We start from the raw sequence: 23,265 nt of genomic DNA on the forward strand, positions 1-23,265 counted from the left end.
TGTGGTGGAACTGGTCCTCCTGGGACCAGTCAATCTTTTAAGTCACACTTTTATAGGTTTTATTCTCTTCATATTGCGTCTACCTCCTTCTCTATTGCACCATTGACAGGACCATAAATCACAACTTACACTGTGGATAACCTGCTCTTGATGCACCAGGCCTGGTTTTAAATGGTTATGAACTGTTCTCTGATAGTTGGTCTGACTGAGGCTCCCAGCAATACAACCTTCTCCAAGGGCCTAGCAAAACCAGAGTCTGAGGTAAGATGGAGAGAGATTGGACCTATTAAAAATGGCATTAATGACATTGCCTGATAGGACTCTTTGTAGTGCAAGTTGATTTTGGCTGTAAATAACAAGGTCAATATCAAGAGGTAATCTGATTATTACTAATAATTGATCAGATATTCAGGTATTACATCTACTCACTATATTGACACTTCAATGAGTTATGTTATGTTGATTGGTTATGAAGGTATCCATGTGTCATTAGTATGATTATTAGTGTGAAACTTCAGTGAGTTACTATTGATTACTACTGGAACTAAAGTTTCACATTTGATTTCTCCTTTGTCACTCCCTCCTATTCTCAATTTTCCTGTATTATTTTCTAGTTCCTGCAACTTCTCCCAAACCTGTTGATGCAATTTGTGAAGCAAATGCTCAGTAAGAAGACACTTAATGACAGGACTGAAGTTTTAAACTCAATGACAGGACCTGCCCTTTACAAGCAACAACAGTGTGAATTAGTAATGAGGTAGGTTGTAAAAATAGAATGATAATTACTTGATATGTCACTTTCCCAGCATAGTGTTTAATGGAGAATTCAGGCAGAGGCATCTTTGGCTTTGAGTACATAGGGTTGTTGCCATGGTGATAGTGACATTTTTGCAGGAAAGTGTGGTCAGTTGCCTGTTTTGAAAGAACAGAATGTTATAGTCACACAACCTATTATTTAAAGGTTCAACAAATCCTACAACTATCTAGCATTCAGACTTAGGAAGAGATCACATTGTCCCTATTGAATGTCTGGTTAATCTGACTTTAATTTTACTGTTGATGGCCTTGTATTTTGTAAATATCAGGGATACCCTGAAAGAGAGAAAGAGGGAGAGAAAACAGAGAGGGAGATTGGAAATCAGCAATCTTTAAGATAGTGTTTAGTCAATAGCAGGAATGGCTCTAATTTACATCCTTTCAACCTGTGGGAAGGTGCTTTGGTCATCCAGTATCCTAAGGATCCCATGAGGCCTCTGTGAAATGAGATCGAGGCAAGTCTGGTTGTCACTGAAAGTAATTTCCTTCCAATCGATCTGTTCTCTGATATATTCCTCCTGTAAATGGAATATACATGGAGTTAAAATCATTCAAAGGTGAAGAAAATTAACTTGGTCAAATAAAACAGGGTGGTTAGGTTCAAACTGATCTTCATGTTGCCTGCAGGTTTCTCCAACCCCACTCTAGGTAATGATGGTGTGAATGGATTGGATATCGGCATCCCGGCAATCGAACCCTAATGACCAATTTTCATGGGTGAACTTAGCTAGCAGCCGTCAAAGCATATGACAGAACACATTCTTTAAATTACACAATAATGTAGACATTTACTATTTTTGACTAAATTCAATAATGTAGACTTTGACTATTTTTGCCCTCACTAAACCCCAAAATACACAGCACAGTAATTGCAGAAGAGATCAGTTGGTTTAACATACACTGTCAAATTAACAACATAAAATATTTTCAAATTATACAACTCATTGACATACTAGATAGGACATCAATTTACTGTCCCACAGGACAGCCGTGATTGCAGAATTAAAGGACTATGTATATTGATCTATCATTATACAGGAATGGGACAGTACATTAGAATAGCAATGTACAGCCCCAGTAGAGGATTGAGACAATACAGTAGCACACATTTATATCATCCCAGTATGCATTGGGTTAGTGTGCTTCACCCCATTATGTAGTGCCTGTACAGGAAGTAAATGGAATGCTATGCATCATTATATGGTTCTGTCCAGCACTGATGTATTTTACAGACCATTAAATGGTCCAAATACGGAACAGGGCCAGTGCATTAGCAAACCATTTTATGGTTTAAGTAATGGACTAGAATTTTGTCTTAGCACAGAATTATAAATTCACAGGGAACAACTGGTACAGTATTTTGGCACACCATTACATGGTCCTGAGGTAAATGTACCATTCAGAGAGCTCTTTGCTGAAAGAGAGAGATGAAAGATGCAGTGAATTTGGAGGTGCAACTATCATTTGATAACATTAAGTTGAAAAAAAAGATTGCAACGTTCACGGGAAGAGAGATCACCAAAGCAAAATGCTGCTGGAAATCAGATATAAAAACACAAAATACTCAGCAATCTGACAGCATCTCAAGGAGAGAAACAGTTCTTCGTTCACATTGTTGATCTTTCATCATATTCACAGATATTTGTATACATCTATCTGACAAAAGGAAAATAGACATCTTGCAGTCACATAAAATTAAAAACAAAACTTTAAATCTATTACCTGCTCCAATTTGAAGATGATCTTATTGAAGAAGTATTGTAGGTACTCATTAGCATAATTAATACATAACTGCTCAAAGCTGTTAACACACAAATCCTGTGAACAAGACAAATGAATAATTGGAGTGTTCAGGGTTACAGACATCAGTGCATCACTCAAAAATTGTTTGGAGAAATTGCTCATTTTATGTGTTAAGAAAAGTGGTTCCGTTGCCTCTGAGACTTGTACATGTAAGTTATTTAATTGTAGTGTGCATTCACAAATCTATTTACCTACAGTAAGTAAGGATTATTTTCTTCTACATGAATCCAGTGTTGTATTATGTTATGGGCAAGTATTTCCTCATCTTGTTTTGAAGCTAGATGCATGGACATCATGTATACAGCATGTGCAAGGAAACATGGGCTGCAGACATTTAAGAATAGCTTGATTATTTTGTTGAGTTTTATTCAGAACTTCTCTCAAAACTTGAATTTACATCTCATCTGAATTTGCTGTCCCTTTTGCTTTCTCTCCTGATTTCTTTTGGTTCCTTTTTAAACCTGTAGATGCAATGTGAAGTTGCTTACTGTGTGCTAATGGAAAAAGGAGGGTTGTGGGGACAGGCAAGAACAGAGGTGACAGGAGGGGATGTAAAGCAATGAATAACTTTTAGAAAATAAAATTGCAAGGCATCATAGATTTTTAAAAAAAATTTGGCCACAGTGATTTGATTTTCCATCTACTGGAGCTTGCTTTATAAATTCCTCAATGGCTAAGAATCCTGATACAGGCGAAGGGTTCTGTCATGGTTAAGATGTGGCTGATGCAGAGGTTGTTTTTATAAAACCCTGATGGAGTAAGGATTCTTTTTCATTTAACATGATAGGCAAATTAATGACTTGCCATTTTTCCACTGTTTCCTTTCAGCAAAGTGAACATACCTCAAATCCATAAATATCTAAAATTGCTATGGACAAGGATTCTGTCTTTGGGGAAACCAACTTGTTTATCCTGTCAGTGAGCCAACTGAAGAGCAAAGAGTAAAGAATCTTGGCAACAGCATCTCTGCAAGAAAAGAACAGCAATTACTTCAACAATCCTGGTCCATGAACTTGTATCAATTAGAAAAACTCTGACCTAGCTGCCCTTAGCAATATTATTCACATGGATGCTTTAAACCTCATTCAGTACTATCTCTCCACTGTTTGTCATGACTATCTATTGCCTCTGATTTTTCATGTTGCTTGTCACAATTGCCTCAAGCTAAATATTGTGAGTACTAAAGCCATTTTGAATACATCCCCAAATCCATTCCCCCATTCCCAATTCCAGTTCCATCCCTGGCCATTGTCTCAGGCTAATCCAGAACATTCAAAGTTTCAGCATCTTAAACTATCCCTTAGCTGAGGCCTTTGTCCTTTCTACTTTCAGTTCTGTATTATTAATCACCTTCAAAACAAATGCATCTGTGATTTCCAGATTTGAAAAATTTCATGCTTTCTTGCCCTGTCTCCTATTTTCTATAAACTTCAGCTCATCCAAAATATCCTAACCTGATGTAAACCAAGATCACCTCTCTGCTTCCTGATGGGAAATGGTGTGCATTTTCTCAGAACATAAAGTTAGGGAGAAGAGTAGGCCATTCAACCATTCCAGTCTAATCTACAGTCAGCTCCACTTTCCAACCTGCTTTCCATAACTCATGACTCCCTTGTACATCAAAAATGTCTTTAATGCTCAAAGCTAACATTTTCATTTAATTTTCAGTTTTGAACTGCCCATGAGCTTCAACCCATGACCTTCTTTTAGTCCAATCCACGATATATGTGTTCAGAGATCTCTGAAATTCCTCTACTATTTTTCCAGTTATTCAGCATTTGTTGACACAGGAGATTGATGGAACCTCCAACACACTGGAGAGGCATGATTCATGCTATTAGAGTTCTAACAGTGTACCTACAATAATTCCAGGGTTCATATTTTCAATCATGTAGAAATCCTATGAATCTTGGACTGAAACTCCACACAGGTTGTACTCGTCTCTGGTCATTGTCAACATCTTGACATGCAAACATGAAACCTTTACCACCTGAAAGGGCAAGGGCAGCAATACATGGGAACATTACCACTTGTAAGTTCCTCTCCAAGCCACACACCATCCTGACTTGGAAATGTATCATTGGTCTTTCACTGTGGCTGGATTATATCTTGGAACTCTGTTCCTAATAGCACTGTGAGTTGATCTACCTTCCACGGGATGCAATAGTTCAAGAAGGCAGCTCATCAGCATTTTCTCAAGGACTGGGCAATAAATGCTGACCTAACCAGTGTGCCTACATCCCATGAACAAATAAATATCTCTCTCTGGGTTATGTCTACATCACAGCAGAGTAACGACAAATCAACCCTCAGGAATTTCAGCCTCTCTACATCCGACTTTTCAATAAACCATCCAACACCAGTCTCTCCATCAAGCAATTTTTCTTTCAAGACGAAACCATGCAAATCTGCCACAGGGAAATTAATGAGCAAGTGTCTTGATCATTCCACTAAATGAACACAGAGCACAAATGGTATTCACAGAAGGGCATTGCATTTCTCTGAATGTAAAAGAGTCAACAAAATATCAGCTAATATATTTTCTCCAGCACATTATTTTCACACCATCAATCTAATGTCACTGATTTTATCTCCAATTAGCTTTCACCAAAAGTAGCACAGCATTACAAGCAGTGGCTTCCCTCCTCACCCATAACCATTGCAGCACCACAAGGAACACTTGGCAGATTTTAATTGATCACTATCATGGAGTGAAAGAAAACAATCACATTCTTACCTGGCATCAACTGCACTTTCCACAGTTAGAGGGGTGAAAATTTTCTCCCTCATGGTTTCCTGAGGGCAAAAAGCATAAGATAAACTCAATAGAAACCCAACATTACAAACAGTTGTGTCAGTGTGAAATGTTTTGAGCATTTAAATGTGTAATGTTTTCAATACTTAAAGGAGGAAACCGAAATTCTTTGTCTTCAGCCGAACCAATGCCATGATTGAACAATCTGACACCAAAAAAAATTCCTTAGCTTTACTTCTGTGTGGAGTGCATGTAGGGGAAATGTGGGGTTGGGAAAGAGCAGCAAAAGCAGCTGAGAGAGGTGTTGGGCTTGGGGAAGAGTTATTCGAGGACTTGGGGGAAGGATTGAGGGGAGAGGATACAGTGACCTATGACACAATGATTACATCCTGCTTATTAGCATTTAGGGTTGGGGAGAGTTTTGGGTGTGGGGGATAGTGTGGATGCGGATGTGTGGTGTGGATGTTTCCCCTAGTGCTGTTATTCTCACCTCAAGGTCAAATTTTTATCTGGGTTCAGATACATGTTAGTGTGCAAATGGTATTTTTCAAAGCAATGATTTTGATGCAAAATCTGACCCATTGGTGTTGGGTTCCTCAGTGTAGGAGGGGAATGAAAATCACAATGACTAACTCCTCCATTTTCACTGGCACACATATCGGAGAAATTTAGCAGGCCAGGACTAGACGCTTAGGCAAGTATAAAAACTCATCTTATATCTTGGTGCAACTTTTGAAGGACCTGATATTCCCTGCAAACAAATTTAGATTATGACAGGGAGGTGCGAGTGGAAAGGTGATGATTCCCTGAAAGGCACACTTACCACATCTGAACCTCAGCAAGAAGGAGCCCTGTACTCACAACCTCAGCCTTCTGACTGTTAAGAAAGGCACTTTTGCACATCTGTAATCCACAATGGACAGCCTCATCCCATTTGTGGTACAAAGGCACAGATGGAGCAGCAGTAGCAGTCTGAAATGGCTGACTCACCATATGCACGGCTCCAAGGCAAGGAGGTACTATGCTGTAAATGCCTTTGAGAAAGAGGTACCGAATGCTGAGAAACTACCTACCCTACCTCTGTTAATCATTGATGGCATTGGTACAATAGTTAGAGGTGACCTTGGTTTAGGAGATCAGGATGTTTGGTTGGACATGAGGAATAGCAGAAGAAATAAGTCCCTAATAGATGTGGTCTACAGTCCCTTTAACAGTAACCACAATGTAGGGTGCAGTATCCGAGAAAATAAAGGATGCTAGTGAAAATGGGACAGAGATAATCACAGATTATTTAATCTGTAGAATTCTGGCTGAAGAAGGGCCTCAAAAGAGATGGTTGATGTGGTGTTAAATTTCTTAATTTCCCTAGACTCTGGAAAACTATCAGGCTGAGAATTAGAAAGTGTAATTCTTCCATTCAAGAAGGAACAGAAACATAAATTAGAAAACTACATGCTTGGCGTTTGTCATGCGGCATGTGTTAGCATTGATCATTAAGGATGTTATAGCTACAGAGAAAACAGCGTAAGCATAAATGAATCATTTTCTGTCAGAAGAACATACGTCTGTGTTGACAAGTGATCCTAGAGCTTTTACAAACTATTGAGAGTAGACCTCCAGCCAATCGGAATTCTGAGGTGTGCACTCTGGTGGCCTTGAATGTAATGGACCATAGATTTTTCTTCAAACAGCTTAATAGAAAGCCCAGCAATTGTCCTCTTTAGGATGTCCGTATCCACAGCACACAGGTGCATTCATAACAGTGGATGACTTCAAGACCATCTCACACAGGACTGCAATGTATCCTCTGTCATTTGTACTGAACGTTCAGAGGCCACCTCCAGCAGTATGTTAGGCCTTTGTTGAGATGATATTTTGATGCTGCACTTTTGGTGTCATTTTATATGTAAGCTACAGGAGGAATTGTCTCCACCTCAGATTTGCTCCAACCCTGAACAAAATCTTGATTCGCAAACTGTATCTACATGCTGCCCTATCTGAAAACTATGAAAATTTTGGGCAGGATCAGACAAGGTGAATGGGTGCAGTCTATTAGTCAAGGTTTGGACCAGCTCATATTTCATGAACCAAAAACAAACATTTAGCCCTCACAGCAGGACTTTTGTTGGTTCAAGTCCGTATCCAGAGATCTGGACAAATATTGCAGATTCTTCCCTCATGAGAGAATATAGGACCGGGGGGCATTGCCTCAGAATAAAGAGGCACCAGTTTATGTCTGAAAGGAGGAGGAATTTCTTGTCTCAGAGGGCCTTTTAAACTCATTGCCACAGAGACCTGTGGGGATAGAGTCCTTGTGTATAATTAAGGCTGAGATAGATAGATACTTGATCAGTAAGGGAATCAAAGTGTTAGGGGGAAAAGCAGGAAGTGGATATAAGAAATGCTGGATCAGCCACGCTTTTATTTAAATGGCAGAGCAGGTTTGAGGGACCGAATGGCCTACTCCTGTTCCTATTTCTTATGGTCTCATTAACACCCAAGTACAGTAGTATGCTGCACTGTCAGAAGTGTTATTGCATCAATGAGATAACAAACCATGGAATCCCTCAACTGATGCTGAAAATAGATTACCTGGTCATTTATCTAATTGGCTGTGATACACTTTGCACATCCTAAAGTTATGGAAAGCACTATATAAATGGAAGTTATTTCTTTCTGTATGCCAGAACCTTATGTGTTTGTAAAGCTTTTCAAAGACAGATCATAAAATCTTTACTTGGAGAAGTTTGGAGGTTCTGATATAAAATCTATACAATTAAGGTTGATGTGGGGAGCCGTTGCTGAAAGAAATCCATAAAGTGGACAAGGTGGACATTAGTGTTTTTTGCATTATAGAAATTACTATGGGAGTGGGTCAACAGTCTCTCAGAAATGGATAACAGTGAAATATTGAAGAAGGAAGGTGCAGTCAGTTATTTTGAATCCTCTGGTCAAAGTTACCCAATATATTATTCTTAACTATTTTTAACATTGTTTCTTGAATTGAGAATTTCCAATGTTCAACTGGAAAGAGTCACACATGAGGTAAAATGAAGAATGATGTGGAGCTGAGAAGGAATAACAAGTTTGAGGAATATAGGGCAGTCATGAGTGAGGAATCGTGAAGATGAATTATTTTGAGGAACAGGGTGATAATATAGATAAAGGATTGCCTCAGAAGAGCTTGGGATGCACATGTTCAGATGCCTTGTTGCCTTGAATGTAAAAATCTTTCAGCAGTTAGCATTCATCATGTGAAGAGATTGGTCAGATAAGAGCAACAGCTGACTTAAGTAGAGCAGCACCTTGACTCTCTATACTGCTCTCAAATTAGGATGTCACAGGACAATGGACAGAATACCAAACATACAAAACTCTTTTATTCTAATATTGTTGTCAGTATCTTTTGCAACTGTACTTCAACAGATGACATATTTGAGGTGGTAGGAACTCCAGTCTGAATTATGAACAGATTCTAGATTCCTTCCACTGTATTTCATGTGGAAACTGACCTTATTTATAAGCTGCTGTGATCTGTGGCTTCAGTGAACTGAACTTACTGTCACTTTATATGTGATGGACTTCTGCAGCCCCTCAGGAGAAATCTGTAACAGTTCTGCCACCACTCGAATCTCACGAGCACTTACCACCGAAGCAGTCTCCTGTGAGTCGGTCTGTAACATATAAACATGTGACTGTATCAATGAGACAGGTTCCTGTCATTCTTTAACTCACAGCAATCTTGGTTGAAAAATATTAGATTCAAACATTGATAATAATGTGTCATTAAGGGAACAATTTACCAACTTTTTTGCTGATAAATCAAAGTTTACTGCTGAATACTTTGGATTTTTATCAAATAGTCTGTACCTATTACAGTGAGATGTAAACCTTCCAAGAATGTATTATTCTATCTGTAAATCTTCAAAACTTCTTAACCAAGGATAAAAAATTAAATGGCAAGTCTCCAGAATCAAATTGAAATACCAAAGAAAAAGTATGTAAGTTAGCTCGCTGAGCTGGATGGTTTGTTTTCAGATGTTTTGTCACTGGGTAACATTATCAGCGAGAGTTCCTGGTGAAGAGCTGGTAGCATGTCCTGCCTCTCTATTTATAGGTCTTGGTTTCATCGGACAAATAAGCAGGAAATTTGCCATCAGGATACATGAGCACAAACTAGCCACCAAAAGACACAACCCACTATCACTAGTTTCCATACACACAGACAAAGAAAGACACCATTTCATCTGGGACAGGCAAAACAAAGACACACACGAGAATTTTTTGAGGCATGGCATTCTAACGAGAACTCCATCAATAAACACATCGATTTAGATCCATCTACCTTCCCTTGAAAAAAAGAACCAAAAATGACACCACCCATCTTAAGAAACCAAGACCTATAAATAGAGAGGCAGGACATACTACCAGCACTTCAGCAGGGACTCTCACTGACGATGTTACCTAGTCGTTGTGACAAAATGTCTGAAAACAAACCTTCCAGCTCAGCGAGCTAACTACATACTTTTCATCAACCTGAGCTACAAATCTTCTCAAAAATCACTAACACCAAAGAATCTTTACTGTATAACCTTGAACCAAATAAAACACAAGCAGTAATTATTAAAGATGTACACTGAACAAGTAAGAAAATTGCTCTAAACAATTTCAGCTATGGCCTTAACCTGAATTCAACAGACTTAAATTTGCCTCATCTTTTTATTGTGCCTTTCACTCCAATGCGTTTTTAAATATATTCATTCTCTGGAAGATAGGTCCTTTCTTTCAGGGTCTGACTGTGAAAGTCACAGCTCAGGTCAATGGTATATTTCCACCAATGTGATGTCCTGCTTCATCTATTGGTAACACTGACAATAACATACACAGCCCTCAAATTCAAGTGGATACTTCCTTGGCATCTACTTCATGGGTTGACTTCTCTTTTTATAGATATTTGATCCTATCCAATTCTCTAAAACTCATTATTTCTGTCTCTAACTATACAAAACTGAGTTACTTGATTAAACATAGCAAACTTTCGTTTGACAGGTTCCAAGTTCAGCCATCTTCTGCTCACTGATGTTTTAAAATCAAACCTAACTAGTTTTCATTTAGAATATAATTTCTGAGGGTAGGGTTATTACCATGATAAAAAGCCTCTCAGCAAAGTTCAAGCATTGTTTATAAATACAGATGCATTGCCTAGGTTAAAAATCCAAGCTTAAGTTATAGAGGCTCACGGGCATAATCAAGCAAATAAAAACCACTCTATACTAAACTGAAACCCAACATTTTCAACTCTTAATACAACCCGCAAGAGATACAGTGATAACAACAAGCCAACAATCATTATACAAAGCTCCGGTCAGACCTCACTTGAAATACTGCAAGCAGATCTGGGCACCACTCCTTAAGAAGGATATAGTTCTTGATTAGTTCTCAGCATGTAATTCAGCCTAGAGAAATCCAATTCTCTTGGTGAATTTCCTTGGGCTGCTATCTGCAAGGAATTAGAGCAGGCAGTGGTACAGGTCAGATAAAATGCCAAAATCTCAGCGCCCTGAGCATCACTGACAGAACAAACTCACGGAATTACAACCAACACAATGAGCAACATTGGAGTTCTTGCTAAGCCACTATTTCAAAGAAGAGCAGGGGAGTGGTTGTGGGAGCACACTGTGCATAAATTGGCTGCCATATTTCCTATATCACAACATTGGCTACATTTTTAAGTAAATTGTTGCCTGTAAGTCACTTTGATATGTCCAATGTTCATGAAAGGTACTTTATAAGTGCACGACTTTATTTATTTTCAAAGATCATTTGTGTGAGATATCAATCCTATCTTTTTCTCTCCACAATGTTGCCTGGCCTGCTGAGTGCTTCCAGCATTTCTTCATTTTCATTTCAGAGTAAGAGTCTGAAAACCAAACCTCATATTTCTCAAAGTAGACATTCCCAAGATGAAGAACTGAAGATAGAATGCGGAAGATGCTGTTCTGTTCATCTGGACTAAAACTGAGCACCTCCATTGAGCTGAGTAGCCTGTGGAAATCCTCCCCATCGTCCTTCCCAGAAATTTCACAATTTCCTCCCTAAGAAAACAAATTTTGTTTTAAATGTTACTTTCAAGTGACTGCGCTTTGAAAAAATGAGATTCTCAACATGATTAATACCATAAATCAGCCAACTGAAGTTTCTCTATGTGATATTAGGTGGCTCAGTGCACTGGACACAGCAAAGAATATGTGCCCAGTAGTGATTGTAATGAGGTCAGCTGGGTGGACGTCATAATATGAATTCTCTGACTGGGGGCCGTTAATCTGGATCAATCAGGGACACCTGGCCGACAGATAAAATGAGATGTGTCACACATTTGGATTTTTTAAACTCTCTATCCCCATGCTAGTCTTTTTTGTTTACTATTTCAATTCTGTAACAACACTTAAAGTATCTATACCTGGGCACCTGTATCTAAGATGGCACAGAGAGACAACATTATAAGCTTTTCATTGCACTCATTTGGGTGCCCATGATAATAAAGGCTATTCTTTTCTAATTCTACATTCTGAGAGTTGGCTCTGACGAAGCTGGACCAGCGTATAGGACTTGCCACGTGTAAATAAAGGGTGACTTGGTGACATGATACCAGCCTCTGTGGAGATATTTCATGCTCCAACTGTATCCCAACTTTAGACAAGACCAGTGCATTAAAACAAATCTTGAGTCAAGATACTCCAGTCTAGCAATAACTCCAGCACCTACCCAATAATAGCAAATAGTGCCTCTGGATATCTTATTCACAATAAGCAGGGTAAATATATCTGGCCAATGAATGCCCTTGTAGCCTTTATCCAATCACAAACAAAGTGATGTTAGAAGCCATCAAGAGTGCCAGCAAATTGCATGTAGGGCACATGAGACTTCATACAACCAAATTCAATGATACAAGATCAAAGGGTCAAAGAGAAATCTTTCAGCAGCTGCAGTCATGTCTGGCATACAGAAGGTAGACCTTTTTGTTAGACCCAGGACATCATTATCGATGTTTTGGGCATGAGCCCTTCTTCAGGAGTTCTTCTTGGGGCTCATGCCCGAAACGTCGATTCTTCTGCTCCTTGAATGCTGCCTGACCTGCTGCGCTTTTCCAGCAACACGTTTTCAGCTCTGATCTCCCGCATCTGCAGTCCTCACTTTCTCCCAGGACATCATTACTTCAGCTGTTTCATCAATGATTTGCCTTCCATTATAAGATGAGCAATGCAGCAGACAATCCAAATACAGATCCCTTTATACTGAAGCAGCACATGCTAGTTATTGTACGACTTAGAGAACATCCAGATTTGGTCTGGCAGGTGACAGGAAATATGCCATAAAAGTACCAGTGAAGTGAGAATCCCTGATCACTTTGAGAAAGCTCAGACTGCCCACCTATAATAATTCATTTACGAATTTTCCACTGACATCATTCAGGGCACTAGAATCTTAACTGGACCAACTAGATCAACACAAGACAAGGTCAAAAGCTATATCCTGTAAAGACAATTTACTTTTTAACTCCTCCTCCAAAGTATCCAAGGTTCAAGACAGAATTTAAAACATTAATTGTTTAGGATGTAAGCAGCAGCCATTTTTGCCCCACCCTGATTGCTTTTGAATATGTGGTGGTGAGGTGCTTTCCTGAGCTACAGCAGTCCATCTGCTGTAAGCACCCCCACACAACGAAGGATTAGCAGGATTTTGAACCACAACAGTGAAGAAATGTTGCTGTAGTTCCAAATCAGACCAATGTGTGGTCCCATGCATCTGTTGCCCTTGCTGTTCGAGGTGGTAGAGGTCATGGGTTTGGCAGATGCTCTCATATGAACCTTGATGAATTGCTGCTGCATCTTGTAGATGTTACACAATGCCGTTGCGCATTAGTGGTGGAACGAGTGCGTGTTTGAAGTACTGTCAGGTGTATCGATTATGTGGGTCCTCTGATCCAAATGGTAGACTACTCACCACTTGCTGTTACAGCTGCAAAAGTACTCAAGAAGCTCACCATCACCTGGCAACATTTTTTTCTTGCTTGATACCTCTACCATTGGATTCAACATCTGTCTGATTTGACTTCCTACTGATGGATTGTGGATGCAATGCTTATAATCTAAATGTCACATTGCAACAGCTCCAACATAGTTTCAACAGCGTTGCACTTCTCATAATCTCTATCTCTGAGAAAGACAAGTGCATAGGTGTCATGGGAACACCATTATGTCTAAGTATTGCACCCTAACTTTTTCATGACTTTATCATCATTTGTGCATCCTGGAATGGCTTACTGTTATGGAAATACTTTCAGTTCAGTTATTGTAGCCATTCAAGGCAAGGGCCCAAGGCAAAATAGAGTGGTAAATGTTATTCCCTTGCTCAAGAAAGGGAATAGGGATAACCCTGTGAATTACAGAACAGTCAGTCTTATATCTTGGGCAGCACAGTGGCACAGTGGTTAGCACTGCTGCCTCACAGGGCCAGAGACCCAGGTTCAATTCCCGCCTTAGGCAACTGTCTGTGTGGAGTTTGCACATTCTTCCTGTGTCTGCGTGGGTTTCCTCCCACAGTCCAAAAATGTGCAGGTTAGGTGAATTGGCCAGAAGTGTGTACTGATTTATTTTGGAAAGTCAAAATTTAATGCAGATTACAAGGTTAAAGATAGGATTCTTGGCAGTGTGGAGGAACAAAGGGATCTTGGGGTCCAATCCCACAGATCCGTTGAAGTTGCCACCCAAGTTGATAGGGTTGTCAAAAGGCATATGTTGTGTTGGCTTTCATTATCAGGGGGTTGAATTTAAGAGCCACAAAGTTATGCTGCAGCTCTTCTAAGCCCTGCTTAGACCACGCCTGGAATACTGTTCAGTTCTGGTTGCCTCATTATAGGAAGGGTGTGGAAGCTTGAGCGAGGGTGCAGAGGACATTTACCAGGATGTTGCCTGGACCGGTGGGCATGTCTTATGAAGAAAGGTTGAGGAAGCTAGGGCTTTTCTCATTGGAGTGAAGAAGAATGAGAGGTGACTTGATAAAGGTATACAAGATGATGAGAGGCACAGATAGAGTGGATAGCCAGAGACTTTCTCTCAGGGCGAAAATGGCTATCACGTGGGGGCACAAGTTTAAGGTGATTGGAGGAAAGTTTGGGGAAGATGTCAGAGTCAGGTTCTTTACACAGAGATTGGTGGGTGCATGGGATGCAAGCCAGCAGGGGTAGGAGAGTCAGATAAATTAGGGACATTTAAGTGACTCTTGGATAGGCAAATGGCTGATAGTAAAATGAAGAATATGTGGGTTAGTTTGATCTTAGAATAGGATAAAAGGTCGGCACAACGTGAAGGGCTGAAGGGCCTGTGATGTGCTCTACTGCTCTATGTTCTATGTACCTTGTTAATGCAATTAGGAACGGACAATAATGTGATCGTAACAGTATTGCCCACATTGTAATAACAAAGAAAACTAATTGAGCACAGATGAGGACTGAAACACTAAACCTCTCTCACTGTTGTGACTTACTCTACACTAGGCAACACCTTCATCCTTTAGGTGTAGGTTGTATCTGCACCATTTAATCAACTTACCTGATTCAGGTAGTAGTATGTTTCAGCTTCCTGAAGATAGAACTTTTGCTTCTGTTGGCTCGAGAGTCCTGCCAGCATCTCATAGAAAATGTGGTAATTTCTTTCATTTTTGGCCTAGATTTTGAAAAAAAAGGAAAGAAAGCTAATTTTTGCCCATTTTCTAAATATAACAGAGAGTCCTTGTTTTCCTGTTTCTAATAAATTATTTCAGACTGAGTGAAATATTTGAATCTCCCTGCCAAATCTGAATTTACCACTGGATTCTACATCCTTTGTGGCTGTCCTTATTTATTGCATTGGTTAGAGTGTCCTCATTAACCTTTATTGTATGAACATAGTGGATAATGGCTGCATTACAATCACAAACCCAAACTATGTAAAAGCACGACCTGATGGAAGCTGGAAATTGAAAACACAAGGCAGATGGTTGGCCACTATTAGATAAAAGAAACATATCCACACAGTTTATGTGACAGAAGGAGTGAACTGGGAAATGTACTTAAATATTAGCTGTTACAGCAATATGGGGATAAATACATAAAGACCAATTTTCTTTAGAGCATTTATATCTGCTTGGGAGTATCAGTAATCCCAAGTCCTATTGCCAACCAGCCAGAATGTACAAAATCATACATAGGTACCAATGCAGTGGGGTCATTTTAAAGTAACCCAGCCTGTGCAGAGATCATCTACTCAGCTTAAGACCAGCTCAACTTTATTCTCCATTGATTTCAACAAACCACATAAGTTCGGCTAAGTTGCTCCACTAAGTGTGTTCTCCATATATCCTAAGAAATAGTCTACATGTATATAACTTCCAGCATTTTGAACATTCCGACTAGGGTTGAGGACCAGTCGTACAGGCTAGTGCTCGTGATGTAGAAGCTCTTATACTTTGCTGAATGTTGTGTTCATTTGAAACAGTTTAAATTTTTGAGACATCCTCTGCTGACATGAAGTTGAAATACCCACAAGTTATGGCTACTCAAGAGGTACATTTTACTCCTGACATGTATCAGCATCAAGCAAAAAAGACAGTTTAGCCACAGCCACATAGAAATTGGCAGAATGATTTGAAACATAAAACTGTAACGTAAGACATACTTGAAACACAATCCTCGACTTCTCAAGAAGGTACTGCGAGGTTATGGCACCGCATATCACCCCACTGTAAAAAGAGAATGTTAATGGTACTGGGTTAAAAATCAACATTCAGTGTTTAGCACTCCTGTGACACAGTGTTAGAGACCTAAGTGAGTCAGTAAGCAAATGAATGTGTGCATAGAACTTCAGATTGTGACAGAAAACACGTTAATACTTACTTTTGCAAAAATATTTCAATGTACTTTCCAAATCTACTGGAGTTATCATTTCGAACAGTTTTGGCATTTCCAAAGGATTCCAAAAGTGGTGTGGCTTCAAGGATCTGTTCAGGAAAACTTTAATAAGTTGAAAAGTTCTAAGTTTTTCTCTGGAACTGAGCATAAAATTATAACAGTTCCTTAAATAGACACACTTAAATTGACCTATTTTGATCTGCTGCATGCTTAGAGGGAATCACAAATTTGTCTCCTTGAATGGGTTAGTGTAGTGTCTCCTCATTTTGCAATTCTGCTCCGTAAATATCCAGGGCTAATTTGTCACCTGCCTCCAGGTTTTTCAATGCTCCATTTATTGAAGCTTCATCTGTCACAAAAGTACTCTACATTCCACTTAATATTGATCCACCTTTATGAGAGTGGTCTCCCATCTACGTAATAATACTTCACCTTTCCTGAGAATTCTCTACTCCCTGTGTAAAAATGCTTCACTCCAGTCAACAAAAGGATACTTGAGAAACATACAGCCAACATGTGCAATTTGTGTAAAAATTTTTGAACTTTTGTCAATGATACAAAGAGTTAAAACCTCAAATAATTTTCAATTTTACATATTTACTGAAATTACAGTTCCTAGCACATGAACACAGGGAATGCACAGCTCGTGTATTCACTTCTTAGAAGTGAAAAGACTCTTAATCAAATTTGGCTGATTGGATCAGGAAGGAAGTATCAATGGGCAGTCAGCTCAGTATCCTAGATTTTCTGACTAGCACAATATTTAAAATTAACCTTGTGTAAAGATCTGGTTGAAGATCTTTGTTTGGAATTTTCCCTGAAAAGTGAATCAAATTCTCTTGCAGCTGCTGATGGGCGTGATATATTTATAGAATTTATGGCTTTAATTTGAAGTTTCCAAGGTTTGCCAAATCATTTTGAATGACAGTGTTGCATCTTTAATTGCATTTTAAGCAAGTGTACTTAAACTGGAAGGGCTGATGTGCATTTTGACTTGTTGTTGGAGATATTGACAGCAATCAATACCTTACCTCAATCTTCACAGACATCAAGGGGCAATATTGAGAAAAAAAGGCAGAAGATGTAAATGACATCAAACATATGATACATTTCACCAAAAATAGCACACACTCTTTCCAATTCAGATCAAAAGCCTATTATTTTGGCCTGTATAAAACCATGGTTAAATGTTATTTGTAATGCTAGACATTAATATAAATCCCTAGATATGGAGGAGGTCCCATTCAATTAAAAGATATCAAACTCCTCTACTCAAAAAGAAGGCCGAAAGAAGGAAACTGGAGGCCTGTTACCATCTGACATAGGGAATGTATTATATACAGTTGTTTTATTTGAGGAAGGACGTAAATACATTGGAAGCAGTTCAGAGGAAGTTTACCAGATCTTTAACTGGATTGGGTGGGTTACCTTATGAGGGAAGGCGAGACAGGCTGGAGTTTCGTAGAGTTTGACTTGATTTTATTAAGGCTTATAAGATCCTAAGGGATGTTGCCAGGTGAGACGTGGAGAGAATGTTGCCCCTTAATGGAGAACTGAGAACTAAGGGCCATTGTTTAAAAATATAGGGTAACTGACTTAAGACACAGATAGGGCAAACTTTTTTTTCCTCACAGAGAATTGTGAATCTTTGGACTCTGTTCCTGAAAAGGCAGTTTTAACAAAGTCTTTGAATACTTTTAAGGCAGAGGTGAATAGATCTGGGCAAAAAAGGGTCTAAAAGGTTTTCAGGGTAGGTGGGATTTCAGGTTACAAGCAGTTGAACCATGATTGTATTAAATGGTGGAGCAAGCACGAGGAACCAAATAACCTTCCGCTTATTGTTCTATGGTGACCTTGTTCATATGCTCTGTCCAGTTTTGGTCTCACCACAAAATAGATGGTTTTGAAGATTTGAAATGGCACCAATCTAAATGTCAATATAACATATCTTAGTTATCAATGTAAATGAAGAGAGCTCAGACTAAAGAAAAGTGTAGAATTAGATCAAGGTTTGTATGATAGTAAATTGTATTACAGTTTTTTTCAATTAAACAGCTAAGGGATAACAAGGAATCACAGTTTAGGTGTACAAGGTCAGATCTTGTTTGGAAATCAGGAGGTGGAACTTTTCTTTTTCTCAGAGAATACTCTCTGGAAGAAGCTGTTGAATCATATGGTGGATTCCTTCTTGCTGAGTTGCTTCAACTGAGAGCTGAACCTTTTCCTGACTGGGTGGACATTACACTTTACAAAGGGATAGAGGCTGCAGAGAACAGGGGACTAGAGCGATCCTGGAATAGTTTCAATCACTTAGATGACTTGAAGAAGTTCCCAGATTTATCCTACAAATTGGACTGGGACTTTTATTACATTTTTCATATCTCTCAGTATGTCATATGGTTTTGGTGGGGATAATAGAGTATTTATGTTGTGAAACATGAGGCATGAGGAAAGGCTGGATGGACAGGCTCCTTTCTCTGTCTATTATTATTTAGAGAAAAGTGGTAGCTAACTGAGAGATAATATCTTTCCTATCCTAAAATGAGCGGCTGAAGCTGCACAGAAATTAATTAACTCCAGACAGACAATAACAGAAGCTTTACATCTCTACTATTGTTGCATTATGTTTGTTTGAGCTAGTTTAAGTGTTCAGAAACCTGATTTTGGCCCACGCCTGTGAAATTCTGGAATCTGACTTCAAAAAGCTGATAAACACTGGGGGCAAATGGAATTTTTTGAGACTGAGATGGATGAAGGTTTGGTAGATAAGGTTGTTGGGGGATGCAAAAGATGCAATTGAGTTGCAGTACAACTCAGCCATGATCTAACTCAATGGCAGAGCAGCATGGAGGAACATGTGCTCCTGTGATAATAATTAGAGTGTTCCTAATTGAAACCAATGGTGAACCCCAGTATCTTCATTTGGTGAAATCTGATTTTTTTTTCTTTATTCATTCATGGGATGAGGATGTCACTGGCGAGTCAGCATTTATTGCCCATCCCTAATTGCCCAGAGGGCAGTTAAGTTACCCATAAGACCATAAGACATAGGAGTGGAAGTAAGGCCATTCGGCCCATCGAGTCCACTCCACCATTCAATCATGGCTGATGCGCATTTCAGCTCCACTTACCAGCGTTCTCCCCGTAGCCCTTAATTCCTCTAGACAACAAGAATCTATCAATCTCGGCCTTGAAGACATTTAGCGTCCCGGCTTCCACTGCACTCCGTGGCAATGAATTCCACAGGCCCACCACTCTCTGGCTGAAGAAATGTCTCAGCATTTCTGTTCTGAAATGACCCCCTCTAATTCTAAGGCTGTGTCCACGGGTCCTAGTCTCTTCGTCTAACGGAAACAATTTCCTAGCATCCACCTTTTCCAAGCCATGTATTATTTTGTACGTCTCTATTAAGTCTCCCCTTAATCTTCTAAACTCCAATGAATACAATCCCAGTATCCTCAGCCGTTCCTCATATGCTAGACCTGTCATTCCAGGGATCATCCGTGTGAATCTCCGCTGGACACGTTCCAGTGCCAGTATGTCCTTCCTGAGGTGTGGGGACCAAAACTGGACACAGTACTCCAAATGGGGCCTAACCAGAGCTTTATAAAGTCTTAGTAGTACATCTCTGCTTTTATATTCCAACCCTCTTGAGATAAGAGACAACATTGCATTCGCTTTCTTCACATTGCCATAGGTCAGGAGTCATAATGTAGGCCAGGTAAGGATGGCAGTTTCCTTCCATAAAGGACATTACTGAACCAGAGAGTGTTTTCCAACAATCGACAAGGGATCCATGGTGATCATTAGATTCTTAATTCCAGATATTTACTGAATTCAAGTTCCACCATTTGCAATGGCAAGATTTGAACCAGGGTCCTCACATTATCTGGGTCTCTGAATTAACAGTCCAGCGATAATACCACTCGGTCATTGCCTTCCCATCTGTTGCAATATTGTCCAAGCTCTGAGGTGCCTGATCTCCTGATGTAACTGACTTTTGATAGTATGTAGAATTAGCTGTAGCTAATTAGCTTCAATGACTTGAAATTAATGAGGAAATAGATCTACGCAAACTATTGCTAATGATTTGCTGTTTCATTTCCTCTGCTAGACTGTATTAAATCAACCTATGAGCTACTTCAAACCCAAATCACCAACTGCTGATACTGCGCAGACTAGTGCATGAAGAATAATCATGTGTAAAGTGTAGAATCCCCAGAAAAGATTAGGTCCTTTAGTGACCCGACATTCACTATGATATACCTGTTCCTGGTAACTAGTTCCTCTGTGGAAAATGCCTCCATGAGCAAAGACGTGAGGGTGGCATTACCACAGCCACTAAAGTGCAGCAACATCTACTGTACCATAAGGACATTGAAGCTAGATTCACATGTAAAGAATAGCTTCTTTGGAAGGTAGCTGATTACAAAGAATTTAACTTGGTATCTAACATTTAGAAACAGTTTCTTCAGAAGGTTAATCATCACGGAAACTGATCAAATGCTACTACAAGTTACCTGTTGTGTTGCACTGTCTTTTTTTGTGTGGTGCACAGAAGCTAGATAGCAGAGGACCAGTTTGGTGGCTTCAGTCTTGCCTGATCCGCTTTCACCACTTCAAAAATAGAAAGAAACACAATCAGTGTTTTTACTTTTGCCTTGCCATATTGTCTTGAAAGATCAGAATCCTGAAATATTTATGGATATATTAAACTTTGATTCTATTTTTTCAAAAAGAAGCCAAAAGATGACTGTGAATGCAAATTAAATGATTGGCTAGCAGAGTTCTGAATGTGATCCATGGAACGTCATACCTGTCCAGTCAGACAAACTTCAAACAAAAAGACTAAAAATGAAGAGATAACAAGAGGCTATCTACGCCCTCCCACTCCCCTCACACACATCTCTTACAGACATGTTTGTGTTTTATTCTTCGAGAAATATAGAAAAAACAGAGTTAAAAACTGACTACAACCTGTGGTCTGTGTGTGTTAGTAGGCCAGTGGTCTAATGTGTGGACTTATGTGCTATGAAGTTTTGAGAACATCCATTAAACATGCCTGCAATACAATTAAAGAAAGAGAAAAGTCACTCTTACACTCAGAGTGCTGACAGCCAGTCACAATTGAAAGGAATCCAGACAAAAGGATTTTAGCCATCTTGCAAAGCCAAGAATCTCAAAACTGACTGTTCAAACACCAAATGTAACACCAAATGGAATACCAAATGTACCATCCACTGTAACAACCACACAGTTCTATTATCAAATCTTCACATATCACTCAAAGACTGATGTATACATATATTTTTAATCTTTTATCTTTTTTCTTGTGTTATTCCTATTCTGTGTAATATGTGTTGCGTTACTAATTCTTCTCATGTTTTGTCGCTAATAAACTCACTATTCTGCTAACCGAAGAAAGCCTAGTTAAGTTGATAACTTGAGAAATATGAATTCATTTGGCCTGGGAGAAAGGTATCCATATTAGAGGGTTCCTTTAACCTTGTGACAAATAATTGAAAGGGTGGGTGAAAAAAAAGAAGGGGAGCACGTTCAACCCGGCTCTCCCAGAAGCTTAATAATTAGGGGTACCTTATCTGGAATCAGGGAACCTTCCTTAGAGACTAATTGTAACAACTTGTGGCTCATTTTCATGACTTGAGCCAATAGATGAAAGGAAGGAATTAGAGTGGGCAAATTACCACTTTAATTTTATTTTTAAAAACTGCAAAAGGCTTTCTTGGATTTGCAGTGCTGCAGTATAGAAATGTCTGCATTAGATACAGATTCCTAGCAGAATTAGGGGAAGTTACTTTTGATGATTTTAAAGTTCTTGAACAGTTACAACATTTAGCAAGGCACTTATGATTAGAATTTCATCCAAAAGCCAGGAAGCACAACATTTAATAGGAGTGATCAACAATTTACAGGTGGAAACTGAGGATGATGAGATGAATGGTAGAGAAATTACATTTGGAGCAGAGGAAATTAAAATTTCAAGAAGAAGAGAAGGAAAGGTAAAGAGAGAGACAGAGGCAAACACACAAGAGAAAGAGAAAGAAGAAAGAGAGAGAGAGGAGTAGGACAGAGAGGAAATAGCAAGGCGATGAGGGGGAGAATTTCAGGCAAAATGGCAAAAAAGGCATTTGAACTAAAACAGTTTGAGATTAGATTAGATTACTTACAGTGTGGAAACAGGTCCTTCAGCCCAACAAGTCCACACCGACCCACTGGAGTGCAATCCACCCAGATCCATTCCCCTACATTTACCCCTTCATCTAACGCTACAGGCAATTTAGCATGGCCAATTCACCTAACTTGCACATTTTTTGGACTGTGGGAGGAAACCAGAGCACCCAGAGGAAACCCACACAGACACAGGGAGAATGTGCAAACTCCACACAGTCAGTCGCCTGAGGCAGGAATTGAACCCGGGTCTTTGGCGCGGTGAGGCAGCAGTGCTAACCACTGTGTCACCATGCGTGAGATGAGGGGCAGGAATCCTGGCATGAAGACATCACTGGCTCAAATGTAAGGGCAGAGGCAGAGGCAATTCAGTTTACTCATTTAATTGTTAATTTTGATGAGGCAGAGGTCAAAGCCTTCTCTTTATCTCTTTTGAGCAGGTAGCACAGGAGCTAAAATGACCAGTCCTACATTGGCCCTTTTATTCCAGAGTAAGTTTTCAAGGAAAGCTCATGAGGTTCACTCTCTCTTTCCTGGAGAAAGTGCCACTGATAATGTGACAGCAAAAATAACTATTTTAAGTGCGTACTAGTTAGCGCTGGAAACTTATGGCCAAAACTTCCAAATCCTGAGGAACAGATGTCACCAGACCTGCATGGAATTTGAAAAGCATAAGCAGCTTATATTTGACCAGTGACTACAGACACTTTACATAGAATCACTTATGAAAATTGTCATGAAATAATTCTCCTTG

General features: G+C 39.4%; 1 protein-coding gene across 1 annotated transcript in view; it reads right to left on the reverse strand.

Moving 5' to 3' along the window:
* Positions 1 to 23,265, reverse strand: part of myo15aa (myosin XVAa) — a 147,904-nt gene that overhangs the window by 103,180 nt on the left and 21,459 nt on the right. Inside the window, 11 exon segments of the mRNA XM_072560280.1 lie at positions 787 to 912; positions 1,203 to 1,334; positions 2,539 to 2,634; positions 3,462 to 3,585; positions 5,357 to 5,415; positions 8,935 to 9,048; positions 11,308 to 11,469; positions 14,986 to 15,099; positions 16,090 to 16,153; positions 16,308 to 16,411; positions 20,843 to 20,939. Of these exon segments, the coding sequence (XP_072416381.1) occupies positions 787 to 912; positions 1,203 to 1,334; positions 2,539 to 2,634; positions 3,462 to 3,585; positions 5,357 to 5,415; positions 8,935 to 9,048; positions 11,308 to 11,469; positions 14,986 to 15,099; positions 16,090 to 16,153; positions 16,308 to 16,411; positions 20,843 to 20,939 (1,192 nt within the window).

The sequence above is a fragment of the Chiloscyllium punctatum genome, chromosome 40 (assembly GCF_047496795.1).
Source record: "Chiloscyllium punctatum isolate Juve2018m chromosome 40, sChiPun1.3, whole genome shotgun sequence".
NCBI lineage: Eukaryota > Metazoa > Chordata > Chondrichthyes > Orectolobiformes > Hemiscylliidae > Chiloscyllium > Chiloscyllium punctatum.